The sequence below is a fragment of the Naegleria lovaniensis genome, assembly GCF_003324165.1.
Source record: "Naegleria lovaniensis strain ATCC 30569 chromosome Unknown tig008, whole genome shotgun sequence".
NCBI classification, from domain to species: domain Eukaryota; phylum Heterolobosea; class Eutetramitea; order Acrasida; family Naegleriidae; genus Naegleria; species Naegleria lovaniensis.
In genome coordinates this window covers 199016-220103 of record NW_025407830.1, presented here as the reverse complement: position 1 = coordinate 220103, position 21088 = coordinate 199016, and the positions used below count along the sequence as shown (strand labels likewise).

Genomic DNA, 21088 nt, shown 5'->3' with positions numbered 1-21088 from the left:
TCAAGAGTGATAGGGCTATTAACCTTGGTTCTGTTGGGGGATGCCGGCTTTAATATCAGGAATGACCAGATTTCCTTCTCACCAACTCAGATCATCCCTTCGACGGTCGGGTCCAGCATTCAAAAAAATGAAAAATCTTGTTGTCTTGTTGTTGGCAGTGCTTGTGGCTGGAGCTGCTCTTCTCGTTTACGGAGAGGAACAACTCTCATTCCATCAAAAGAATCCTTGTTACGTGAGAAAGGAAAGCGCTATTCGTAATAATATCAAGACTGCACAACCTCACACCTATTTGAAGCCAGAAGATCTTCCAGCTGCTTGGGACTGGAGAAATATTGCTGGAGTGAATTACTTGTCGGTCGGAAGAAATCAACACATTCCAATTTATTGTGGTAGCTGTTGGGGTAAGTTTGATGATGGTAGTTGGGAGCGAGCTGAATGAGGATGATTTAACATGATGATTATTGCTGAACTATTTCCATGATGATGAAATGATGATGTGGAAAATATCTTTTCTCATTCGGCGCCGCAGCTCACGGCTCTACAAGCGCTCTTGCCGATAGAATCAACATTGCCAGAAAGAATCAATTCCCTCGTGCATTGCTGTCTGTGCAACATGTTATTGCTTGTGGTGATGCTGGGTAAGTATTTGTGATTGATCATTGTCATTCACAACATTGGCCATAATAGATCATGTGGTATGTGAATCATTTACAAAACGTCACACCGTCAACATACTTTCAACTTTCTATTCAACATAACATTGTTACTATTTGTACACTTTGTCAGAGGGTGGAGATGATATTCGTATGTATTTTGCTTGCATTGTTGTAATCTTGAACTCACCGATTTTCTAAATAATTCTTTTTGGTAATACTGAACTACTGAACAGCTGTCTATCAATATGCTCATGATCATGGTATTCCTGATGAATCATGCAATAACTACAAGGCTGTCGATCAAGATTGTTCAGCATTTGCAGAATGTGGTACTTGCAATTCCACTGGATGCTTCCCAATTAAAAATTATCAGAGATGGAGAGTCAGTGAGTATGGCAGTATTGACGGAGAACATGAAATGATGAGCGAAATTTATGCCAGAGGTCCAATCTCATGTGGTATTGATGCTACCAGTGCTTTGGAGGCTTATAAGGGAGGTATCTTTGAGGAATTCAAAGTATTCCCAATGATTAATCACATCATTTCTGTGGTAGGATGGGGCGAAGAGGGTGGAAAGAAATATTGGATTGTCAGAAATTCATGGGGTACTGAATGGGGAGAAGGTAAGGATAATTTCATGATGGTTTCTGATGTTTTAACCTTTTTTCAAATTGTAAACATTTTCTAACATTGGCCAATATTATTATGGACATTTCTTGAAATGACAATGAATACAACACAGGCGGCTTCTTCCGTATTATCAGAGGAACTACCAGATTCTATAACTTGGCCATTGAAACCCAATGTGGTTTTGCTGTTCCAATCGTTTAAATAAAAGACATTGGTCACAATTATTTATTATTGAAAGGGAGGGTGAACAATCTTGTTGTAATGATCTCTCTCACTCCAACTTTATATTGATGCCCATCGTTGTTGTACTTGCTGGTGCAAACACGAAAGATGACAACCTAACTTGATATCCAAACGGATAAGTGTATTATTGAGGTCAAAATGATGCATCCCTTTTGCGAACATCTCGCTCAATAACGTGACCCCGAATAATTTTGATGTTCGGTATGATCCTGTATTGATGATGAGGGATGGATAACCTCGAGTCGTTCAATACCAAAATGGAACTCACTGTTGTCGTATTTCAAACTCTTGAGTTTATTAAGCTTGAGATAATTTAGTTCGGAATCTTACTTTGAATTTGCTACGAAAACACATCAAAAAAACAACTCGACACAAAATCCAACCACAGAATATCTACGCCAGAATATTATGACGTCAACACAACAAAGACCATCCAATGAAGATATGGCTGACATGGATACTCTCTCAGGCGCCACAAGTCCCCAACAACCACAAGTCGCGACAATAGCTCAACAACACCTTACTAGCATTCCCAAATCGGTGGCCAGTGAAAGTTTGGCACTCACTGGAACCAGCAATGCATCGTCAGATTCCATTGGAGCCAATGGTTCCCTTTCCAAAAAGTTGAGGGACAAGATGTTTTCCTTTCTTGTTTCCTTAAATCCCAAGCAAGCAACGATTACTTCATGGAGAATGGCACTCTTTTCCATATTTCAAAACTGTCTCGTGTTGTACATGAGCGTGGTCTTGTCATCCCTCCCATCCACTCTCAAGGAAGAAGAGAAAACAAAACCACTTTGGGGAATCATTCCAGCATGGATTCATCGAGTCATGTTCTATCCTATCACATTGGGCGCAGAACATTATTCCTATACGGTCGTGACTGTCTTGTCTGCATTGTTTCTTGGATTGGAATTGTTGACACTGTGCTTGTATGCTCTCTTTTATCTATTGCACAGTAAGGGAAACAAGTATAGTGACAAGATCAAAACACTCATTCGTCCAATCACATTATTCATGTTGATGTTTACGAACTGGATGGTATGGATTCATTGCATTCCAATGTCGTCGTCGGCTGTATCATCCTCTTCTGAAGGAGCTCATGCCTTGCCTCGAAACGAATACTTTCCAACAGTGATTATGACTTCCACCCTTAATATAATATTCATGGTTATTGGAAGTGTGGGAGTGATTCTGAACATGATGGTCGTTGGTTTGGGAGTTGTATTGAGTGAGGAAACTGTTCCTCCGACACACACTTCACTCTCACTGTTTGGAACTTTTTCATTGGATACTGGAGTGGCCATTTACATACTGAATCAAGTGTGTGTCGTGTTGAATGTGTTACTACATGTGAATAATGTTGTGGCTGTGAGTGTGGTCAAGTTCGTATTGAGTCTATTGTTGGCATGTTACTTTCTGTATCGTTTGCCTTATTACAAGACCTTTACAAATTCAGTCGTATTTGGATGTCTGTGTGGAAAGACTTTGGGATGTCTTGGACCCATAATTGTTTCTGCCATATGGACTTCTCGTGGTACAGTTCAGTTATTGCAACAGGAGGAAGAGCAGACGTACATTTCACAACTGGGAGGAATCTTTACAGGTGTGACCCTCGGATTGCAATGTTTAGGGATAATAGTTGGAACTGTGAGTTGTGAATTGTATTTGAGATTTGGAGTATTGAATGTAGTCAAAAAAGTCATTTCACAACATTTGACCGACAAACACTCTGCCATTCAAATTTACAATTCCTTTCAAGAAAACAAATCGATGCGAAAGCTCATTCTCTTTTTAAGACTATCCATCAGTGATTCTTTTTCTTCCAAACACGACAATGCATTGGAATGGTCCTTACAATTTTTGAGATTGTGTGGTACCTCAAAAACATTCACAAATGTAGATTTTCTACTCATTGGTGCTATTATTACAAGTTTTTACTCACCCCAAGAAGAGGTATATTCATCACATTCATTGGCTCTTTCCATGCTCTTGCACGCGAGAAAGAATAATCCCTCTCTTTTACAATCCTATTTTATTGCATTGAGAAGTAAGGAAATTGAGTCCAATATGGAAAAATTCTCAATGATGAATGTCGATTTGAAACAAACACTCCAATCTCTACAAAAGAAGCAACAAGCCATCATTTATTTTCACAAAGAATTATTTAAGGAATTAATATCAGAGACATGTTCCAAGACCAAAATTGAAAATTTGAATCGATCCTCAGCAAAACTCGTTCAAGATTGTGACTCCATGTACAAAACTCTCATGTTGAAATATCGACATGATCCATCGTTATTGAGATCCTATGCACACTTTTTAGAGAAATTTATGTGGGAAAAGGAAATGGCAAATGAATTATTGGAAGAAGTCAATGATGCCCCCGTCGTTAACGGTGAAGAGGACACCTCTCGTAAATTAATGAGCTATCATCCAACGAATATGAAAACTTTAGGAATTCCTTCTCGAATTAGTTGGAGAGGAAATAATCGAGTTCATCCATCGTCGACAGGATCCTCTTTCCGTTCCAATCACATTGGTGTCAACTCTCCAAATGTAATAGCTGCAACCAACTCGGTCAATGATAAAGCAATCGATGAAACCATTGCAGAAGAACCAATGACTGATGAAAATTGGGACTCTGTGAGCGTGGATGAAGAATCTCTCAAGAAGGAAAATTTATTTCGTTCTGCAACTAATTCTCGAGAAGATGATCACTGGTTCAAAAGTTTCTTCTCCATATTTATGTTCTTTTCATTGTTGGTGGTCGCATTGATCTTTTCTGCATCCATGGGTGTGACTCAACAACTCTCTGTGAGAATTTCATTGGAAGAACAAGTGTGCTCTTTATCTGGAATTCCTCATCTCATACTGACACATATTCGAACTTCACAGACAAAATTCAGACTTTCCAAAACTCCTGAAGAGATTCAAGAAGTACCACAGGTTCATGAAAAAGCAACTGCCCAACTCGTGTCCTTACTTGAAAAAGTAGCGCATGTGAAAAGTGCTTCTGAATCTGGAGCGTTTATTCCTGAAGTGGTGACAACTTTCACAGAAGTGAAATGGCCATCGATGATTCCCATTAAACAATCGGATGAGGAAGCAATACCCATCTATGAACAAGGAGTATCGTCCATAAGTGCCTTTGTGGATAATGTTCTCAATCAGGGAGAAGAAATTGTAGAGGTGATGAGGAGTGGAGATTTTATTACATTTAACAAAACGAGATCTAATTATCCTCTTCTATTCTTGTAAGTAGTAATAATTATTGTATGAATGACAATGGATCACTATGATTTCTATCATTCACACACAATATTCTGGGTTGTTAATTTGTTCATGACACTTGACAGTTACCTTAATCGAAGAGAAATGACAACAGCTTTTGATTACTTGTGCACGTCCTATATTTCAAGTTCAAACAATGACATTGACCGAATTGGAAATATCTTATTTGGAGTGTGTGGATCAGTGCTTGGGCTCTATTTCATATTTTGTTTATTTTATATTGTCATGATGCGAAATCACTTGTTGCAATTTAATAGACTTGTCAAATTCCTTTATAACACTCTTCCCAAAGATGAGACAGGTAAAATTTACCACAACTTGGAAAAAGAAATGACCGATCCATTTAGAGAAAATTCCTCTCGGCTCACACCTGCCATTGTTTTCACACTTCTCACTTTACTAATTATAGTATTGGTACTTGCTTCAAGTATTTGCATCATGATGGAGTTTGATACCAATCGCCAAAAAACAGCCTCTACCATGAAGACCATTAACTTATTTAACACAGTTATGAGAACTTCCATGAGAGTGGTATTTCGATTATTGGAAATGGTTCAAAAAAGCAAACTCATGCTCATTTCATGGAATGTTGTTCGAGGCGATAACACCATTGAACTTGCCAATTGCATGATTGCTTGGAAGGAAATCGTAGTAGGAGGAAATGAAACCAATTACAAATCTGCAGTGAGAGGTCTCAGCGCTGAAATTGATTCTCTCCTGTTAGGAAATTCTTTGACAACCTGTCAACAATTGTTGAATCATACCAATAGCACTTTGAACGGTACTACAACAATGTTGTCTAATGTCACAACTGGAAGGACCCTGACTCAACTTGAACAAACCTATGACTGTATGGGCATGGACAAATTAGTGACCTTGTTTGTTGAGGCAGCAACAGAATATAATTTCGACTTTTTTGCGGAATTTTACGAACCTCAGAAAGCTCTCCAATTGTATTTTGGTGAGATTTACTTTTTAGCAGTATCATTGTCAGAAAAATTATTTACCTTTATTTCAACCTATGTGAAACGTGAACAACAACCACAGCTGATCATGAGTGTGTGTAGTTTTGTGCTGTTTGTGATTTTGGGCTCATTATGCATGATATGGAGTTTTTCTTCGCTTACTAGTTATTGGTATGAAAAATATTACATGAGAAGAATGTTAAATTATCTTCATTGGGAAATTGTAGATCAAAATGAGGAATTGAAACAATTTATATTGAGTCACAAAATTCCAAAATCCAAACAAACACTCGCTCATGTACAATCTCTTCGAAATTTAACGGACCGATTGGGACTCTCTAATTTTATATTTTTCAATGAAACATCATCTGAGAGTTCAACTTGTTCATGGAGTGACACCTCAAGTCAAGAAGATCCCATGTCCATGACGAAATCCATTATGAATGCAGCTGCCGATGGAGCCATTGTTTGCAATGCACAAGGAAATGTTATTATATTTAATAAGGCAGCAGAGGATATGTTTGGATATAAGCAAAATGAAGTGGTTGGAACATTACTATTGGATTTATTGTATCATCCAGAATCGAATTCTAAATTACAGAAAATTATTTCGGAAATGACAGTTGCCAAAAATGCATTTTCCGAGTTGTTAGAAATTACTTGCTCGAGAAAGAATCGAACGACATTCTCTGCAGTCGTTTCATTATCTGTGAGTTTCTTCAATAGAAAGCCAATCATTGCATGTTTTGTGAAAGATATTACCAATGAAAAGAAACAAACGACTCTCATTGCAGAGGAGAAGAAGAAGAGTGAAGAATTATTGTTAAATATTCTACCGTTACCTGTGGCCATTCGTTTGAAACAAGGAGAAGCATCTATTTGTGAAAAATTTAATGATGTGACTGTTTTCTTTTCAGACATGTAAGTAGTATTTTGAAAATGTTTTTTTGTTTTAAAATATATTGTTGACACTGTCTCTGTTCACTGTATTTATATTATTATTTACTTGTTTGAAATTATTAGGGTTGGCTTCACTTCTATGAGTAGTGCCATGTCTCCCAATGAATTGATCATTCTTCTCAATGATATTGTTCACAATTTTGATCGTCTCACTGAAAAGTATTACATTGACAAGATTAAAACTATTGGAGATGCCTATTTTTGTGTAGCTGGTGCACATGCTTCAAAAGCTTCAGATCACACTGAACGAATGGTCAAGTTTGCCATTGACATTTTTGATTTTCTTCATACATTCAATAAGGAGAAGGGAAAACAGATTAATGTTCGAATTGGAATTCATACAGGAGAGTGCGTAGGAGGAGTTATTGGTCACAAGAAATTTGCATACGATTTGGTAAGTCATTAGTTATTGCTTTATTTTGAAATGATCATTCATATGATACCAAAATTAAATAATGTGAAATCAGTGGGGAGACACGATCAATACCGCTTCAAGAATGGAGAGTACATCTATTCCAGGTAGGATTCAACTTTCAAGATCATCCTATGAGAGAGTTTGGGAAAGTTTTCAATTTGAGGAGCGAGAAGCTGTGTACGTAAAGGGCAAAGGAGAAATGAAATGTTACTTACTTCATCAAAAACATCACTTGCCGGCATTGTGTGAAAATCATGATATCAACTCAAATGAATGTGTAGATCAGGGAGAAAGTGAAAAATTAACAAAAGAACTGATTGAGAGTACGAAGTTGCAGTAACTAATGTTTTGAATTTTTCAGAGTTAATTTTATGTAATATTTAAAATTAATACATTCCTACATGGTATTCCATAAATTTACTTAATTCTTTTTCAGTTGATCGATGAGTTGATTCAACCAGCCATGATCATATCCAATGTAATCCCATTCATCACAATAAGATTTCTTGTAGTCTTTGACTAGTTGATTGGCAGGTGTTTGGAACATCATGGTTTGTCGATTGTTGGCACTGAATTGAGGCCAAGTCACACTTGAAGTTGAATTCCCGTTTGGATTTCCAAATTTCACAAAATTCGTAAAGTAATTGACAATGGATGTCGAAAGAACATCTTCTTGAGGACTGAAATGCATATCAGGCAAAGTATGAACTCCAAGTGAATGGAAAACGAATGGCAATTCAGCTCCGTGACAAACATGTCCCACACAATAAGTGTATCTATCATTGAATTGCAATTTAAATAATTATTCAATCAACCATTTTGAATGAATGAACTTTGCATGTCGTACCATTGAAAACTTACTTTGGTCCCCAAGCATCAAAAGTCAATACATGATTGAAAATAAAATTATACACTGGTAATTGAGGATTTTGTGTGGTAATCTGTGAGAGAACATTTCTCAATGGACAAAGGAAAATATAATCTGTTCCCATAATACTCACTTCTGGACGTTTATCTCCATCGAGAAGAGGACGATACCAATTCAATACTCTAGCTCCATCTTCAATACCAAAAACAGCATATAACAATGCCACATAATCTAATGTGGTCATCTTTTTCTTAATTCCCATATAAATGAAAATGAGAGCTTCTTCAGCCACATTTCCAAAAATCATTGGAACTTTGTGATAATATCCCTTTTGTACAGCTGTGTGAAATGAATATTCATGAATATTGAAACACAAATGAATAAATTCACATAATTCCCACAAATGATTCAACTACTCACCCTCAAAGGTTTGATATGGAATCAACTTGTCAAAACTTGCAACCGTTGGTGCCCAAGGTAAAAATGTCTCCAAAGGAATGGATAAATTCTTATAACTATCCATATAATATTGAGCTTGCAAAATTGAATCAATTGACAAGTTTTGAAAACATGAAAAATCACTCACGTCACACCCCACTTGTTTTGCAAAAGGAGTTGCCAAATTAATGGTCACATCGTCCATCAATCTCATGGGCAATACCAATGGATTACTCTCAACAATGACTTGATGGAAAAGTCCCTTACTTGCTGGACTGATTAAGTGAGCCGTCGTTGAAGTAGCTCCAGCAGATTGGCCACCAATGGTCACACGTTTTGGATCTCCACCGAATGCAGCAATGTTATTTTGAACCCATTTCAAAACAGTTAATTGATCCATGAAACCATAATTTCCAGACATTTGTGCATTGGCATTTGCTAGCCAACCTAATGCTCCTAATCGATAACCAGCAATGACCATGACGATGGAAGTCTTGTTAGCAATGAAAGTACCATCGTAGAGAATGGAGTTTGGAGCTGCAATTCAAATTCCAAATAAATTATAATTTCACACCAATGATGGAATGGCATCACTCTACTTACTTCCTTGCTATTTTCATCGTCCAACCAAACATGAATTGTTGCAGAATGTTCAATATTGAAATCATGAAAATATTCAAAAATTGCAATAGAAAAATGGACATTTGTGTCATTTGCCAAAATATTCCACAACAACAATGGTGTGGATCAAATTTGGGATCAACAAATTTCTTTCACACACCTACCTCAAAATGACCACCAGGGAAAAACACATACACTGGCAATAATTGATCCTTTGGAATAGCTCCCAAGCGAGGAGTATACAAATTCAAAAACAAACAATCTTCACTTTGTGTCTTGGGACATGTATGAGGCGGTAATTCACATCGTTGTGGACATCCAGGTGTTTCAATATTTGCATTGTAAATTCCAGAAAAGGGATTGACAGGTTGTGTGGGTTTCCATCGTAGAGAGCCAACCGGAGCTTGTGCATAACGAATGCCTGTGAATGCTCTCGCTGTGGCTTGATATTCAGTAAATTGTGAAATAAATCCCTGATAGGTTCCTATGGGTGCTCGGACAATGACTTCTTCGTCGGCGCTTGTCGAAACTGTATGGATGAAGAGGAACACAAGGAGAAGGAGGATCGGCAGAGTGTTGTTGACCAGTGAGTGGGTTTGTGACATTTTTTAAAGATGATGTTTTTGAAAATCTGAACCTTTGAAATTTCTTGTTGGACATGTGCGACGTGTGACTTGAGCGACGAGGAGTTTAATGTCCTATTGTAAACATTGTTTCATGGAAAGTTCTTGTGGAAAGAAGACATTGGTATCCTTGTGGTGCTTACTTTCTGGAAGGTGGTTTCTTGTTGTTGGCGTTGGCAGTTTTCAAAGCTTGTTTTCTCTTCTTGGGATCCTTCCAGTCTTTTTCATAGTTATCCCAAATCTCGCTGGGTTGTGTGATGGAAACTCCCATCGTCAAACCTGAACAAGATGATGTACTAACATCGTTTTGAAGATTGTGACGCTCTTCTAACGAGTTCTTCATGAGTGCCTTGAGCTCGTCTCCGGACTTGGCAGAGTCGTCATCTTCAGGAATCGGTACAGGAAGCGAAAAACCCTTCTCCCAGAATTCATTAAAATTTGCAAACAAAATTCCCAGTAAATCTCTTGACAACTCAATCTTGTTGGAATCATCGTCATCTTGAATATTGGCAACAATTCGATAAATGTAAAAACTTAGAGGTTCTGTTGAGATGTTGGACATTATTTATATACCACCATGGAACCAGAATGATAACTCAAATACTTACTTTCAATATGATGCTTCACTCCAAGAGATTTTTCGGAAATAAGAAATTCAAAAGAATCCTTAAAATCAATAGAAACAATCTTCGAGTTGGTCTTTGGATCTGGGTCAGGTAAATAGACAGGATTGCTCTCAATAAAGCTGATTTCATCTTTGTCATCCTCTTTGGGCCAAGAAAATCTTACAACGTAATAAATACTCTTGAAAAATGTAGTTTCGCTTGGTTTCTTGGCATTTGGGGCTTTCTTTTTACTGGCTGATGGTATTCTTTTGATGGGTGTTTTCTTTCCATTCTTTGAATCGTTAGTAGAGGTAATTTCATCCTCAATTAATTTAATTTCATCGTCAAAATTAACCCCCGTTAGTGAAGATAATGTTACCACGAGTTTCGTCTCTATCATGAATACTGGTACTGATTGTATAAAATTCTCTCCAACTTACTTTTGTCGCCAGAGAACCCATGAAATAGATCCATATATCTTTTCCTGCTTTCCTCTGAAAATGATTCGTTATCCAATGTTTCAATCTTTGGTAAAGAAGAAAACACAGCCCCTCTATAATGCTCCAGCAGGCAAAAGCAATTTCCTTGTAAATTTAGCGTTTTCAAAGAAGGAACTTTGGTCAAGGATTGAAGGGATTGTTCCAAACTTGTTAAATCGTTAAAACTGACATCTAACGAGGCAAGATATGGGCAATTCTCAACAAAGGCTAAATTATTCAATCTGTTGTAGCCTAATCCTAAATGAACAATATTTGCAAATGTCTTTAAGGGAACGATTTTTGAAATTGAGTTAGAATATGCAGTAAGTCCATATAAATTTTGTGGAAGGCACCTGATAGAGGTAAGTTTGTTAAATGAGAGGCTTAACACTTCTAAAAACTTGCAATAATTCACAAATTCTGAATCTATCTCAGTAATTTTACAGGAAGACAAATTGATATCGTGAAAATATTTCGAACATATTGAGCTCAATGTAAAATCTCTTGACACGGTTGTTGCTACATTGAACAGCAGTTCACTTTTTGAAATAAACAACCACAGAGTTGATGGTCCAACACATCAAAAATTAACGCAATTACGTACTCAATTGGCTTTGGTTCCCGAAGTGCTTTGTTTGCTTCAAGTTGTTTTTTGATATTGTACTCAATCGATCCGAACAGGTCTGCTTTAATTGCATGCGCTGCGTTCGAGCTCCAATTTCCTTCATCTTGCAAATAAATTACGTAAAATTTTGATTTAAATAACTTGAATTGAATTTCACCTTCGGAAACATACTGTCTATTTTCTCCAATCTTGGAATAATATCTTCTTCTTGTAAATTTAATTTTTTATACACCTCCTTTACATGCTGAAAGAATTGATTTCTGAAGGCCACCCTATTTTTTTCTTCCGCATAATCAACGAGCACACTCGACCTTAGTTTTGAGAGGAAAGCTTTCCAAGCAGAAAATGTGTCTCCCGATCTTTCATTCGGAATGGTTGGTGATGATTCATCTTGATTCGTTTCCGTTGAAATCACTTGTCCCGCTTGTTTCTCTTCGGAAGAAAGTACCTCCCCATCACCATCAATTCGTGAATTGGGTCTTGAATTAGTGGCCGTTGCATTGTTATTATTCGAGGTTGATACTTTTGAATTGGTACTTTTACTTGTAGTGGTCGACACTTTTGATAAGGAGCTTGCCGATCGCTCAGTCATCTCGATGCAATTTTTTGTAAATTTTCCCGGCTAGGAAAGCATTACCGCCATTCTATTACAAACATTTCATCAAGATGGTTGTGGCAAGCACAAGAATCACTGAGAGAGCGTGCGTTTGATGATTGCATTCTCATCAAGTGAGTGAACTCGTACCTGAAAATTGTAGTACAAAGTCCTCTCTCGAACATTCACCTCAGAAAAAATCAAACACCTCTACAACACCGTTCCCGCTCGCAACGGAGTATACCACTTCATCACCCAACACACCAAAACATGCAATCTAATCAATCACTCGCTGCCGATGAGGTATTATTGCAAGGCCTTTCCGATCATTATAAACATGTCGTGGAGAGTTATCTCAAATTTACGCATCATAAAACCGAGTTGCATCTGAGAGAGGTGTCCAAGGTCATTGAAGAAGTGAAGGACAGTCGATTACTCGACAATCAATATAGCTTGTTGGAAGTTAAGAATATTATTGATGCTTTGGAAACGGTTCTCAAGTCAACCATCAAGTCCGAGACTCAATATTCCAACCATACTTCTCTTGAATTATTGAGACAAGTATTTAAGGAAGCCGATGATGCTGGTTTCAAATTGAAGGTGGATATTTCAAGTATTGAGAATGAGTAAGTAGTGTCTGTATAGTAGAAAATTCTCTTTGTATTCCAACATGTCATGATTCTGCTTGTTCCGTTGGTGACTTGGTACAGAGAAACCTTGCAAGAAATTGCCAAAATGGAAAATAACATGTTTCCCAAGAGTGTGGGAGGAAACAAACTGCCATCTCTCAAAACAAATTCAGAAGATATTCTCAAATTGAAAAAAGAAAATGATTCCATGAGAGAACAATTGACAACTCTGCAAAAATCATACAATGAAATGATGAAAGAAAAGACGGAAATTACTAATCAATACAACACTGTCAATGATGAGCTTAAAAAATTGAAAAACAAGTTGCAAGGAACTCATGATCCAAATGATGAGAAGGAACTCGAAGAGTTAAGAAATAAGGTCTCTCACTTGAATTCTATCATCAAATCGCAAAACGAAGAGCTGGAAAAAACACAAGTCAAAGCCTCTCAAAACGAACAAAAAGTGTTACAATTAGAACATGAACGAGATGCCATCAAAAAGGATCTTGTTACTGCTCAAAACGAGCTCACACTCAAAGTTAATCAAACCTCTCAATTCCAAAACATGATGACCATTGTAAAGAATAAGAATGAAGAGTTAAAAGAGCTTAGAGACAAGCTCAAGCAATTGGATCCAAGTTTCCAACTTCAAGAATAATGGTCGAAACAGATACTTGTTGTGATGAATAAATTTTCTTAAGGTTTTCCATTCATTGAGGTGTTCCTAGCGAGCAGGTCATCGAAAGGTTCCCGTATTTCAGAAGCATGGCTTGCAAATTCCAAAGCTCTGATACGCCGGTAGCTAATAGGAATTAGCTTCACATCATGCTTCTCCAATAATTGGTGCTCTTTTTAGTTCCATACATGATGAACGAACTTGCTTCATGAATTCACAATACTTACTTAAATAAAGTTGTGGATGAAAGGTCGAAGTCAAGTTTGCCAATTTTTCTGCGTTCAATATCAACGACGAGTATGTGTTCATGACTTGAACAGATCCAAAACCAATTTCATCATTGACTCCTCCTCTATTGTACAATTGTGAAGTATAAAAAGTGTCAGGTTCTAACGCAAAATTTTGCAAGTCCATTCGAGCTTCAAATATAACTTCTGGGCTTAATCGAAAGACAAGGTCGTAATACGTTGTAACGTTACGTCTTGCAGCTAGTAAATTATTGTGACGCTCCATATAGGAAAAGGCCTCTCGAATTTGTGATTTTGAATAAAACCATTGGATGCATGTATCCTCCGAGGTATGATGCTTGCATTCCTCCAAAAAAACATGAAAATTCGAATATTGACTCTGAATGTGTTTGATAATTGCCTCCCTATCAAATTTAACAAGCGTAGCTTTGACAAGACGCTTTAAAAAAGGTCGAATTTGTTCGAAATAATCTTTTTCCCCGTGATGAGAGTAGTACATGTGAATAAATAAATCTGGAAATTCATTGTGTGCAAGTAACAAGTTTCTCATAAAATTAAAAGCTATTGTGACATTTAGAAAAAATGGATTAAACAATTTCGGAATTTGAATTGGTACAAGAATTGTTCCAAATTAAATATTGGAACGTTTTCGAGAGGGATGCACACCTACCTCCACCAAACCATCGTATATCTCCAGTCCATAACACAGCAATTCTATTTTTTCTCCTCTTCAACATCAAATCATTGTCATCATCACACGGAATGGACATCTGATCCAAAAAATTATTATTTCTAGTCGTTCGATAATTAGCAAGCACTATAAACAAGGTGACAAACAGAAAGGTCAACAAGAGTATGGTCATAAATTTGCTGTCCATGTATGATTACCCTCTGGCACTGCTCGTGACGACACATACCTACTTCCATCTGAAGACTTGGGAAATTGCATTTTTTTATTGTATTCCAAATCGTTTTTATTTCGTAACTCAAGAAAAAAATCAACAAAGTATCTATATTTTTGAAAGATGGTAACTATTTGATCATGTCATGGTTAGGGAAATATTATTAAAGTCTAAAAAACTATCGGAACAAGATATCAATATTTACAGAAATATGTTTGAAAAAATTGATTCAGATAAATCAGGCACGATCGATCGGCTTGAATTATTTACCATGATGAAGGAACTGACCGATGGAAGGATTACAGAAAATGATGTGGATCAAATGATGAAAGGTGAGCATTGAAATTTTAATTTACAGCCCTACAATGATCGTTACTGAAATTTGATTTGAAATAATATTTTATTTCAATTACGTAGATGCCGATATGGACGGAGATGGCAGAATTGACTTTGAAGAGGTAAGTATTGGGTTTTACATTTTTGGGTCAATGACAAGCATTTCTTTTGTAACAACGTTAGTTTGTTAAACAGATGGAAAAGTTTTAATGCAACAACACACTTGGTGTGTACAATTCATGTATTTTCATCCAATTTGTATTATAAAATTGCATTCAGTATAACCACCTTTGCTTTAAACAATTCAATAAACACCACTACATGTTTGATAAGACTTTTGACATGAAATCCTGTGGAGCGAAATCCAAATAGTTCTATTGGCTGACAAATTTGACATAATCGATCCTGTGCACACTTTTGAAAACATGATGAAATGTCAACAAACAACAAAAAATGTCACAAGAGCAAAAGAGACGAGAACTACAACAGAAAGAACAAAAGGCATCGAGTGAAGAGCTTCAAACACTGAAAACTCTTTTCGATAAATTTGACTCCAATCACGATGGAAGATTGGATAAGAACGAACTGAAAGAATTGATGAAAAGTATGGATGAAATTATGACCAGTGAAGATATTGAGGAAATGATCAAACAAGCCGATTGGGATGAAGATGGTCTCATTAATTTTGAAGAATTTAAATATCAAATGTTGGATTAGGTATGTTTATATGAGTGTATACATTCATTGAATTCATCCGATTGTGGTGTCGTTCTTGTTTTGTTTTCATCATTCATGAAAATGGTTACAAAAATAGTATGATGAATACATACACACTAGTGTAACATAATAAATATCATCAAGCAATCTAGTTATTAATTTAATTATTATTATTATTATGATGATGACGATAATGATGAAAAATCAAAACCGATATCAAAATTCATGGCTACTACATAACCTATCAAAAACAATGATCATGTTTCGGGTCAGATTATCTCCATTCTCATCACTTCTCATCAGATTCCGAACGCAACAAAACCAATCATGATTCATCATTTCATTTTACATCAATCATTATTGAGATACAAAAGGCCTTCCATTTTGATGAACACAAAGCTACAACATCATGATTTCTAGTGTTGCTTTGCGTCTTCCCTCCTTTTTCTACGAATACGAAATAACGAACAAGAGAGGCGGGAAGACAACACTCAAAAAAAAACATCTCTTCTCGTTATCATTGGAGAGGTTTCTCAATCCTTGAATATATTATCGGAAGAAGTAAACATCATCATCATCGTCAAATGATGAACCACATGGATGCATCAAGCTTGGCAGGAAGAACGCCAAAATTTGTGGTTGAGGTCTTGTATAATTTCTTTCCGTCCGATAAGCAACACTTAACCCTTACTCAATATGAAAAGGTAAAAGTAATTGAAACTCACGAAAGTAATTGGTGGATCGGAGAGAGAGCAAATGGAGAAGTAGGATTGTTTCCTGCAAATTATGTGAGAAGAGTGGTAGGTTTTCAACAGAAAGAAATGCATGATTTTAATCTTCTTGTTGATGCATCTTGAATTGATGCATGCGGTCGGAATGGATGCCTACATCTATGGACACCAACCCTGAATCTTTTTTACTTCCTGATTTACAGCAAGACATCACGGAAGAAAGTCCAAGACATAAGGAAAAAACGTTTCAAAAACCTGTCTCTTACGATCCGAACAAGAACAAAAAAACGAAAGAAGAACAATTACAGAAGAGAAAACAACTTGCCAGTCAATTAGGTTTGGGTGGCTTGGATCTTGACGACTTGTTGTCAGAAGATGAAGACGATGTCTTGTCATCGGAAGATGAACAAGAAAAACCACCACAACCCACTACTCTTACAAAACAATCATCCACGGCATCGTTAAAGTCACAACCTTCTCTTCCTTCTCAACAAGTCACTACTACAATCAATCCACAAAACGCAGCTGGAAAATTTGTCACCGAAGAAGCATATGAAAAGAAAAAGAAGGAATTGCAAGAAGCTCTTCAAAAACAATTGGAAGACCAAAAAACAAAAACCAGACAGGCAGAAGAAATTCAAAAACTGAAGGAAGAGCTGCAAAAAGCAAAAGCTGAAGTAGATGAGGCGAGAAAAGTGACAACCCCAAGAACTACCCCACGAGGTGGTGCAACAACCACTACAGCCAGTCAATCAGTTGTTGATCTTGACAAGAAACAAAAAGAGCTTGAGAGGGATTTTGAAAAGAAGAAAAAAGACCTGGAGAAGGAATTCGAAAAGAAACAGCGAGAAGCAGACCAAGAACTAGAAAAAAAGAAACGTGAAATGGAGAAGGAGATTGATAAACAGGCAGAGAAAAAGCAAAAAGATTTTATTAAGGAAGCGGAGAAACAAAATTCAGCAAGCTCAGAAATGCAAAAGACAATTGAAAAGTTGAAGCAAAAGAACACACAGCTCGAAGAGAAGGTTGTCACTTTGGATAAGAGCATTGTAGATATGAAACAAAAGCACACAAAAGAATTGAAAGAGGCTGCAGATAAATTGAAGGAACAAAAAGAGGGCTCGTTAAAACATGCCCAATTGAAGATAGTGCGTATGAAAAAACAAATCCAAGCAGTGAAACTGGAGAATGAATATCTCAAGGTTGAAACGCAAGAAATGCAAAAAGAATTTCTTGCATCTCTCCACAAAATATCCTCAACAGGTCTCAAGAAGCTCATGGATGGTTACAAGGATTTAGAAGAGAAATACAAGAAGGAACTCAAGGAAAGAAGATTGCTTTACAACCAGCTTCAAGATCTAAAAGGCAATATAAGAGTGAATTTGAGAGTGAGACCGTTACTTCCCGAAGATGGACAAACTGAAAATTGTATTGAATGTGTTGACGATAAGGAAGTGAAAGTTTATGACAAGGAAGCCAAAAAGTCTTACAAATTTGAGTTTGATAGTGTATTTGGAATTGATTCAACACAGGCTCAAGTGTTTGAAGATGTTAAACCTTTGGCAACTTCGATTTTGGATGGATATAATGTTTGTATTTTCGCATATGGGCAAACTGGTTCAGGCAAGGTATGTTATGATGTTATTCTTCCTATTAATTTCAATTCTGTCACAACCAAAATAACTAGACATTTACAATGGAGGGGCCTCCAAATAATAGAGGAGTCAATTACAATACTCTGGATGAAGTGTTCTTCATGATCAAAGAACGAAAAGGAGAATACAGTTATGAAGTCGAAGTGGCTGTCATGGAAATTTACAATGAAAACCTTCATGATCTGCTGACCAAAGACAAGACCAAGCTAGAAATCATGCTCAGCAACAAGGTGTCGGTACCAGGCTTGACTCGCATAAAAGTTAATTCTTCGGACGATGTCAGAAAAGTTCTCTCTCAAGGATATGAAAATAGAGCCACTGGAAGTAACAACATCAATGCTCACAGTTCTAGATCTCATTGCATTGTAAGCGTGTTTGTAGAAGGAGTGAATCTTTATACCCAGCAAAAACTATCAGGAAAACTCCACTTGATTGACTTGGCTGGAAGTGAAAGGTTGAAGAGAACGGATGTTAAGGGTGATCGATTGAAGGAGGCTCAAAGCATCAATAAGAGTTTAAGCGCTTTGGGTGACGTCATTTCTGCTCTTTCATCAAAGAAGGGTCACATTCCTTACAGAAATTCTAAACTAACATCCCTTCTTCAAGATTCCTTGGGTGGCAATTCAAAGATGCTCATGTTTGTGAATGTGAGTCCAACCGTTGAAAGCTGCCCAGAAACGTTGTGCTCTCTTGGCTTTGCACAACGAGCGAGAACCGTCGAATTAGGCAAGGCTCAAAAGAATATTGTTTCACAAGGCACGGCATCCACATCTGGAAGTAACAGCAACAATTAGTGTTGATCACTTCAACTAGGCCTCAACATTTATTTGATAATTTTGCAATTTTGGACTATTTAACTTATTTTGATTGCTCATCTGGAAACCATCTGGCTGACGCATCGATAATCGATGTACACTCCTTGTCAATACAATCCTCAATCAATTCCATCCATTCTGAAACCTCTTGCACCTCTCGAAACCGTATTGTTATGCTATATTGCTTTTGTTCAAAATTTCCTCTAATCACAGTCAGTAGGTAAGGATTACTGTCATAGTTTTTAACGCAAACAAGTGGTAGTCGCTGTAAACAAATTTCATCCAGATAAAAAACTACTTTTTTAACGCTGTCAAGCGTCAATTTGTGGATTAGGATACCCAATTGCTACTTACCAAAGCCACCTATACTTTCGAGTGTATTTTATAATGAGCATATCATTGAAAAGAAATAATCGACACGGCGTCACTGCTCCACTTTCTCTCATCTTCTCGGCAAGACCACTCTTAATCAAATACCTACTTGCAGTCACTAAACCAATCATTTCGAGTGATTCTGCAATTTCGGTCATTTGAGACAAATCCACCTTGGGTTTCGTTGATTTGTAGATGTGACTTTGGATTTTTGAATACTTTTCGACAATCATTGCAAGCGTCTCACTCTCTGCATATCTACCTCTCTCTACAACTGATTTCAACTGTTGTAAAATCTCCAGCGCCCTTGGAATGTACTCTAAGGGAAACTTGAAAAACGAATCTACTCTCCACAATGAACCTTTGAGGGAGTACAAGTGTTTTTCACTTCGTCTCACATACTCTCGAAATACTTCATTACTTTTCAATTCCTTCTTTACAAGTTGTAACATGGTAGGAAGATGCTCGGTGTAAAGTTTGAAAATTCTCAATTTGTGGACATTTTCAGATAGTATAGTTAAGAACCCTTCGAACAAGGTCGTATGCTCAGCAAGCTGATCTTGTGAACCGCAATTTTTGGACCTCTTGGAATGGCTCTGATGTAGTAAATTGTCAAATTCTTGATAAAGTTGAGAATTCAATTTCATCAGGACTAGCAAATGATCCATTGCCAACAAATTGGGAAAGCAAGAAATTTCTCTCTTCTTGAAACATTCATGAATGAGTGGGAGGAAGTATCGATTCACACACTTCATGGCCATCATATATTCCTTTTCTAAATTAATAAATTCTTTGATATATTCTAATAAATCCTCTTCCTTAGCTTCTTTTCTGGAAGTATTAACTCGTGTCACTAATCGAAGAGGTTTCGGTGGTGGAATTGGAGTGGTCATGTTGTTATGAATTTGTGATCTTGAAGAACATGATGTAACTGGAGAGGGTGCTGATGAAGTACTCGTCATTGGAGTAAAGCAACCATTAGTATTGACCGTTTCATTCATATTCGAATATTGAGAATTGTTGTAATTGTTGAAATTTTGAAAAAACATGGAATTTGTCGTCGATTGTGGAGTGGAATTTCCAATGCTTGTACTTGTGCCATCTGAAAGTTGTTTAAGATTTTCCAAATCATTGTGTAAAATTTGAGAGAGGTGTTTTTCTTTTTGCTTCCAAATTTGTTTTTCCATGAGCAATATTCTGTTTTTTTCTTTTTCCATTTTGAGTAATTTGGTCAATTCCTGAATAAGATGTAAAGATGATCGATTTTCACTGTGTTGAATACTATCAGCAGCACTTGGATTAGGTGTAGAAACAACCTCGGACGAGGATTCTTCTGTATTCAACGTTGAGGATATATTGGATGATTTATCTTGATCTTCCTGTTGTGAGCAAGTTGAATTCAAACGACTCTTCTCTTGTTCTACATGGATCGACAAGGGATGAAGAGAAGTATGAAGCGTTTCGGAAGGAGGAACTTTTTGATCTTGAGAATTATTATTGAAAGAGAACCACAAGGTAGATCCCGATGATGAAACTGGAGTTGAGGACGAGGAGGATGAAACACCTTTCGGGGGTAATTGACTCGAAAGTGGATTCATGAGAGAGGAAATCCCAACGCACTGTATTTTCAACGATATTTTCTTTTTGATTAATAATTAACGGTTGAGTGATGAAAGTTATTGCAATAAATATTTTTGTAAAGCTTGTTCAAATTGTTTTTATTACCTTTTGAAACATTTATCCATTGGGGTTTCATTCATGGCTTTGAATGGAAATAATTATACCATTTCTTTCAACGATCATGCCATATACAAGAATATCCCATTACTGAACTCTATTTAAATGGACCGTTTGTGGTTTTCAACGACCACCTGGATTTACCTTTATATTTAAATTGTTCAAATAAGGTCATTCCTGAAGCATACCTCTTGAAACAGTATCATTGAATTTCTTCGAGTATCCTATTCATCGTTCTAAATACTTTTCG

At 36.8% G+C, this 21088-nt stretch overlaps 10 protein-coding genes across 10 annotated transcripts; 6 read left to right on the top strand and 4 right to left on the bottom strand.

Annotated features, from left to right (window-relative positions):
* Window positions 1–127: 127 nt before the first annotated feature.
* Window positions 128–1487, top strand: C9374_014423 (uncharacterized protein; the record flags this gene model as incomplete). The annotated part of the gene is made up of 6 exons (XM_044690409.1): window positions 128–401; window positions 530–638; window positions 688–695; window positions 787–804; window positions 890–1279; window positions 1399–1487. 6 exons carry the CDS (start codon window positions 128–130, stop codon window positions 1485–1487), a joined length of 888 nt encoding a protein of 295 aa, XP_044553015.1.
* Window positions 1488–1937: 450 nt separating this feature from the next.
* C9374_014422 (uncharacterized protein) lies at window positions 1938–7503 on the top strand (the record flags this gene model as incomplete). Its single annotated transcript, XM_044690408.1, has 4 exons — window positions 1938–4786; window positions 4889–6709; window positions 6812–7142; window positions 7216–7503. The coding sequence occupies 4 exons, from the start codon at window positions 1938–1940 to the stop codon at window positions 7501–7503; spliced, it is 5289 nt and encodes a 1762-aa protein (XP_044553014.1).
* Window positions 7504–7584: 81 nt separating this feature from the next.
* Window positions 7585–9695, bottom strand: C9374_014421 (uncharacterized protein; the record flags this gene model as incomplete). The annotated part of the gene is made up of 5 exons (XM_044690407.1): window positions 7585–7939; window positions 8025–8370; window positions 8452–9006; window positions 9073–9079; window positions 9255–9695. The coding sequence occupies 5 exons, from the start codon at window positions 9693–9695 to the stop codon at window positions 7585–7587; spliced, it is 1704 nt and encodes a 567-aa protein (XP_044553013.1).
* A 157-nt stretch (window positions 9696–9852) lies between these two features.
* Window positions 9853–12014, bottom strand: C9374_014420 (uncharacterized protein; the record flags this gene model as incomplete). The annotated part of the gene is made up of 5 exons (XM_044690406.1): window positions 9853–10256; window positions 10322–10711; window positions 10759–11336; window positions 11402–11525; window positions 11594–12014. 5 exons carry the CDS (start codon window positions 12012–12014, stop codon window positions 9853–9855), a joined length of 1917 nt encoding a protein of 638 aa, XP_044553012.1.
* A 273-nt stretch (window positions 12015–12287) lies between these two features.
* On the top strand, window positions 12288–13307 carry C9374_014419 (uncharacterized protein; the record flags this gene model as incomplete). The annotated part of the gene is made up of 2 exons (XM_044690405.1): window positions 12288–12643; window positions 12728–13307. The coding sequence occupies 2 exons, from the start codon at window positions 12288–12290 to the stop codon at window positions 13305–13307; spliced, it is 936 nt and encodes a 311-aa protein (XP_044553011.1).
* A 38-nt stretch (window positions 13308–13345) lies between these two features.
* Window positions 13346–14522, bottom strand: C9374_014418 (uncharacterized protein; the record flags this gene model as incomplete). Its single annotated transcript, XM_044690404.1, has 4 exons — window positions 13346–13497; window positions 13553–14134; window positions 14244–14443; window positions 14491–14522. The coding sequence occupies 4 exons, from the start codon at window positions 14520–14522 to the stop codon at window positions 13346–13348; spliced, it is 966 nt and encodes a 321-aa protein (XP_044553010.1).
* Window positions 14523–14598: 76 nt separating this feature from the next.
* Window positions 14599–15021, top strand: C9374_014417 (uncharacterized protein; the record flags this gene model as incomplete). Its single annotated transcript, XM_044690402.1, has 4 exons — window positions 14599–14601; window positions 14645–14807; window positions 14893–14933; window positions 14995–15021. 4 exons carry the CDS (start codon window positions 14599–14601, stop codon window positions 15019–15021), a joined length of 234 nt encoding a protein of 77 aa, XP_044553009.1.
* A 243-nt stretch (window positions 15022–15264) lies between these two features.
* On the top strand, window positions 15265–15528 carry C9374_014416 (uncharacterized protein; the record flags this gene model as incomplete). The annotated part of the gene is made up of 1 exon (XM_044690401.1): window positions 15265–15528. The coding sequence occupies one exon, from the start codon at window positions 15265–15267 to the stop codon at window positions 15526–15528; it is 264 nt and encodes an 87-aa protein (XP_044553008.1).
* Window positions 15529–16112: 584 nt separating this feature from the next.
* On the top strand, window positions 16113–18708 carry C9374_014415 (uncharacterized protein; the record flags this gene model as incomplete). The annotated part of the gene is made up of 3 exons (XM_044690400.1): window positions 16113–16328; window positions 16463–17887; window positions 17947–18708. 3 exons carry the CDS (start codon window positions 16113–16115, stop codon window positions 18706–18708), a joined length of 2403 nt encoding a protein of 800 aa, XP_044553007.1.
* A 64-nt stretch (window positions 18709–18772) lies between these two features.
* On the bottom strand, window positions 18773–20699 carry C9374_014414 (uncharacterized protein; the record flags this gene model as incomplete). The annotated part of the gene is made up of 2 exons (XM_044690399.1): window positions 18773–19037; window positions 19084–20699. 2 exons carry the CDS (start codon window positions 20697–20699, stop codon window positions 18773–18775), a joined length of 1881 nt encoding a protein of 626 aa, XP_044553006.1.
* Between the last annotated feature and the right edge of the window lie 389 nt (window positions 20700–21088).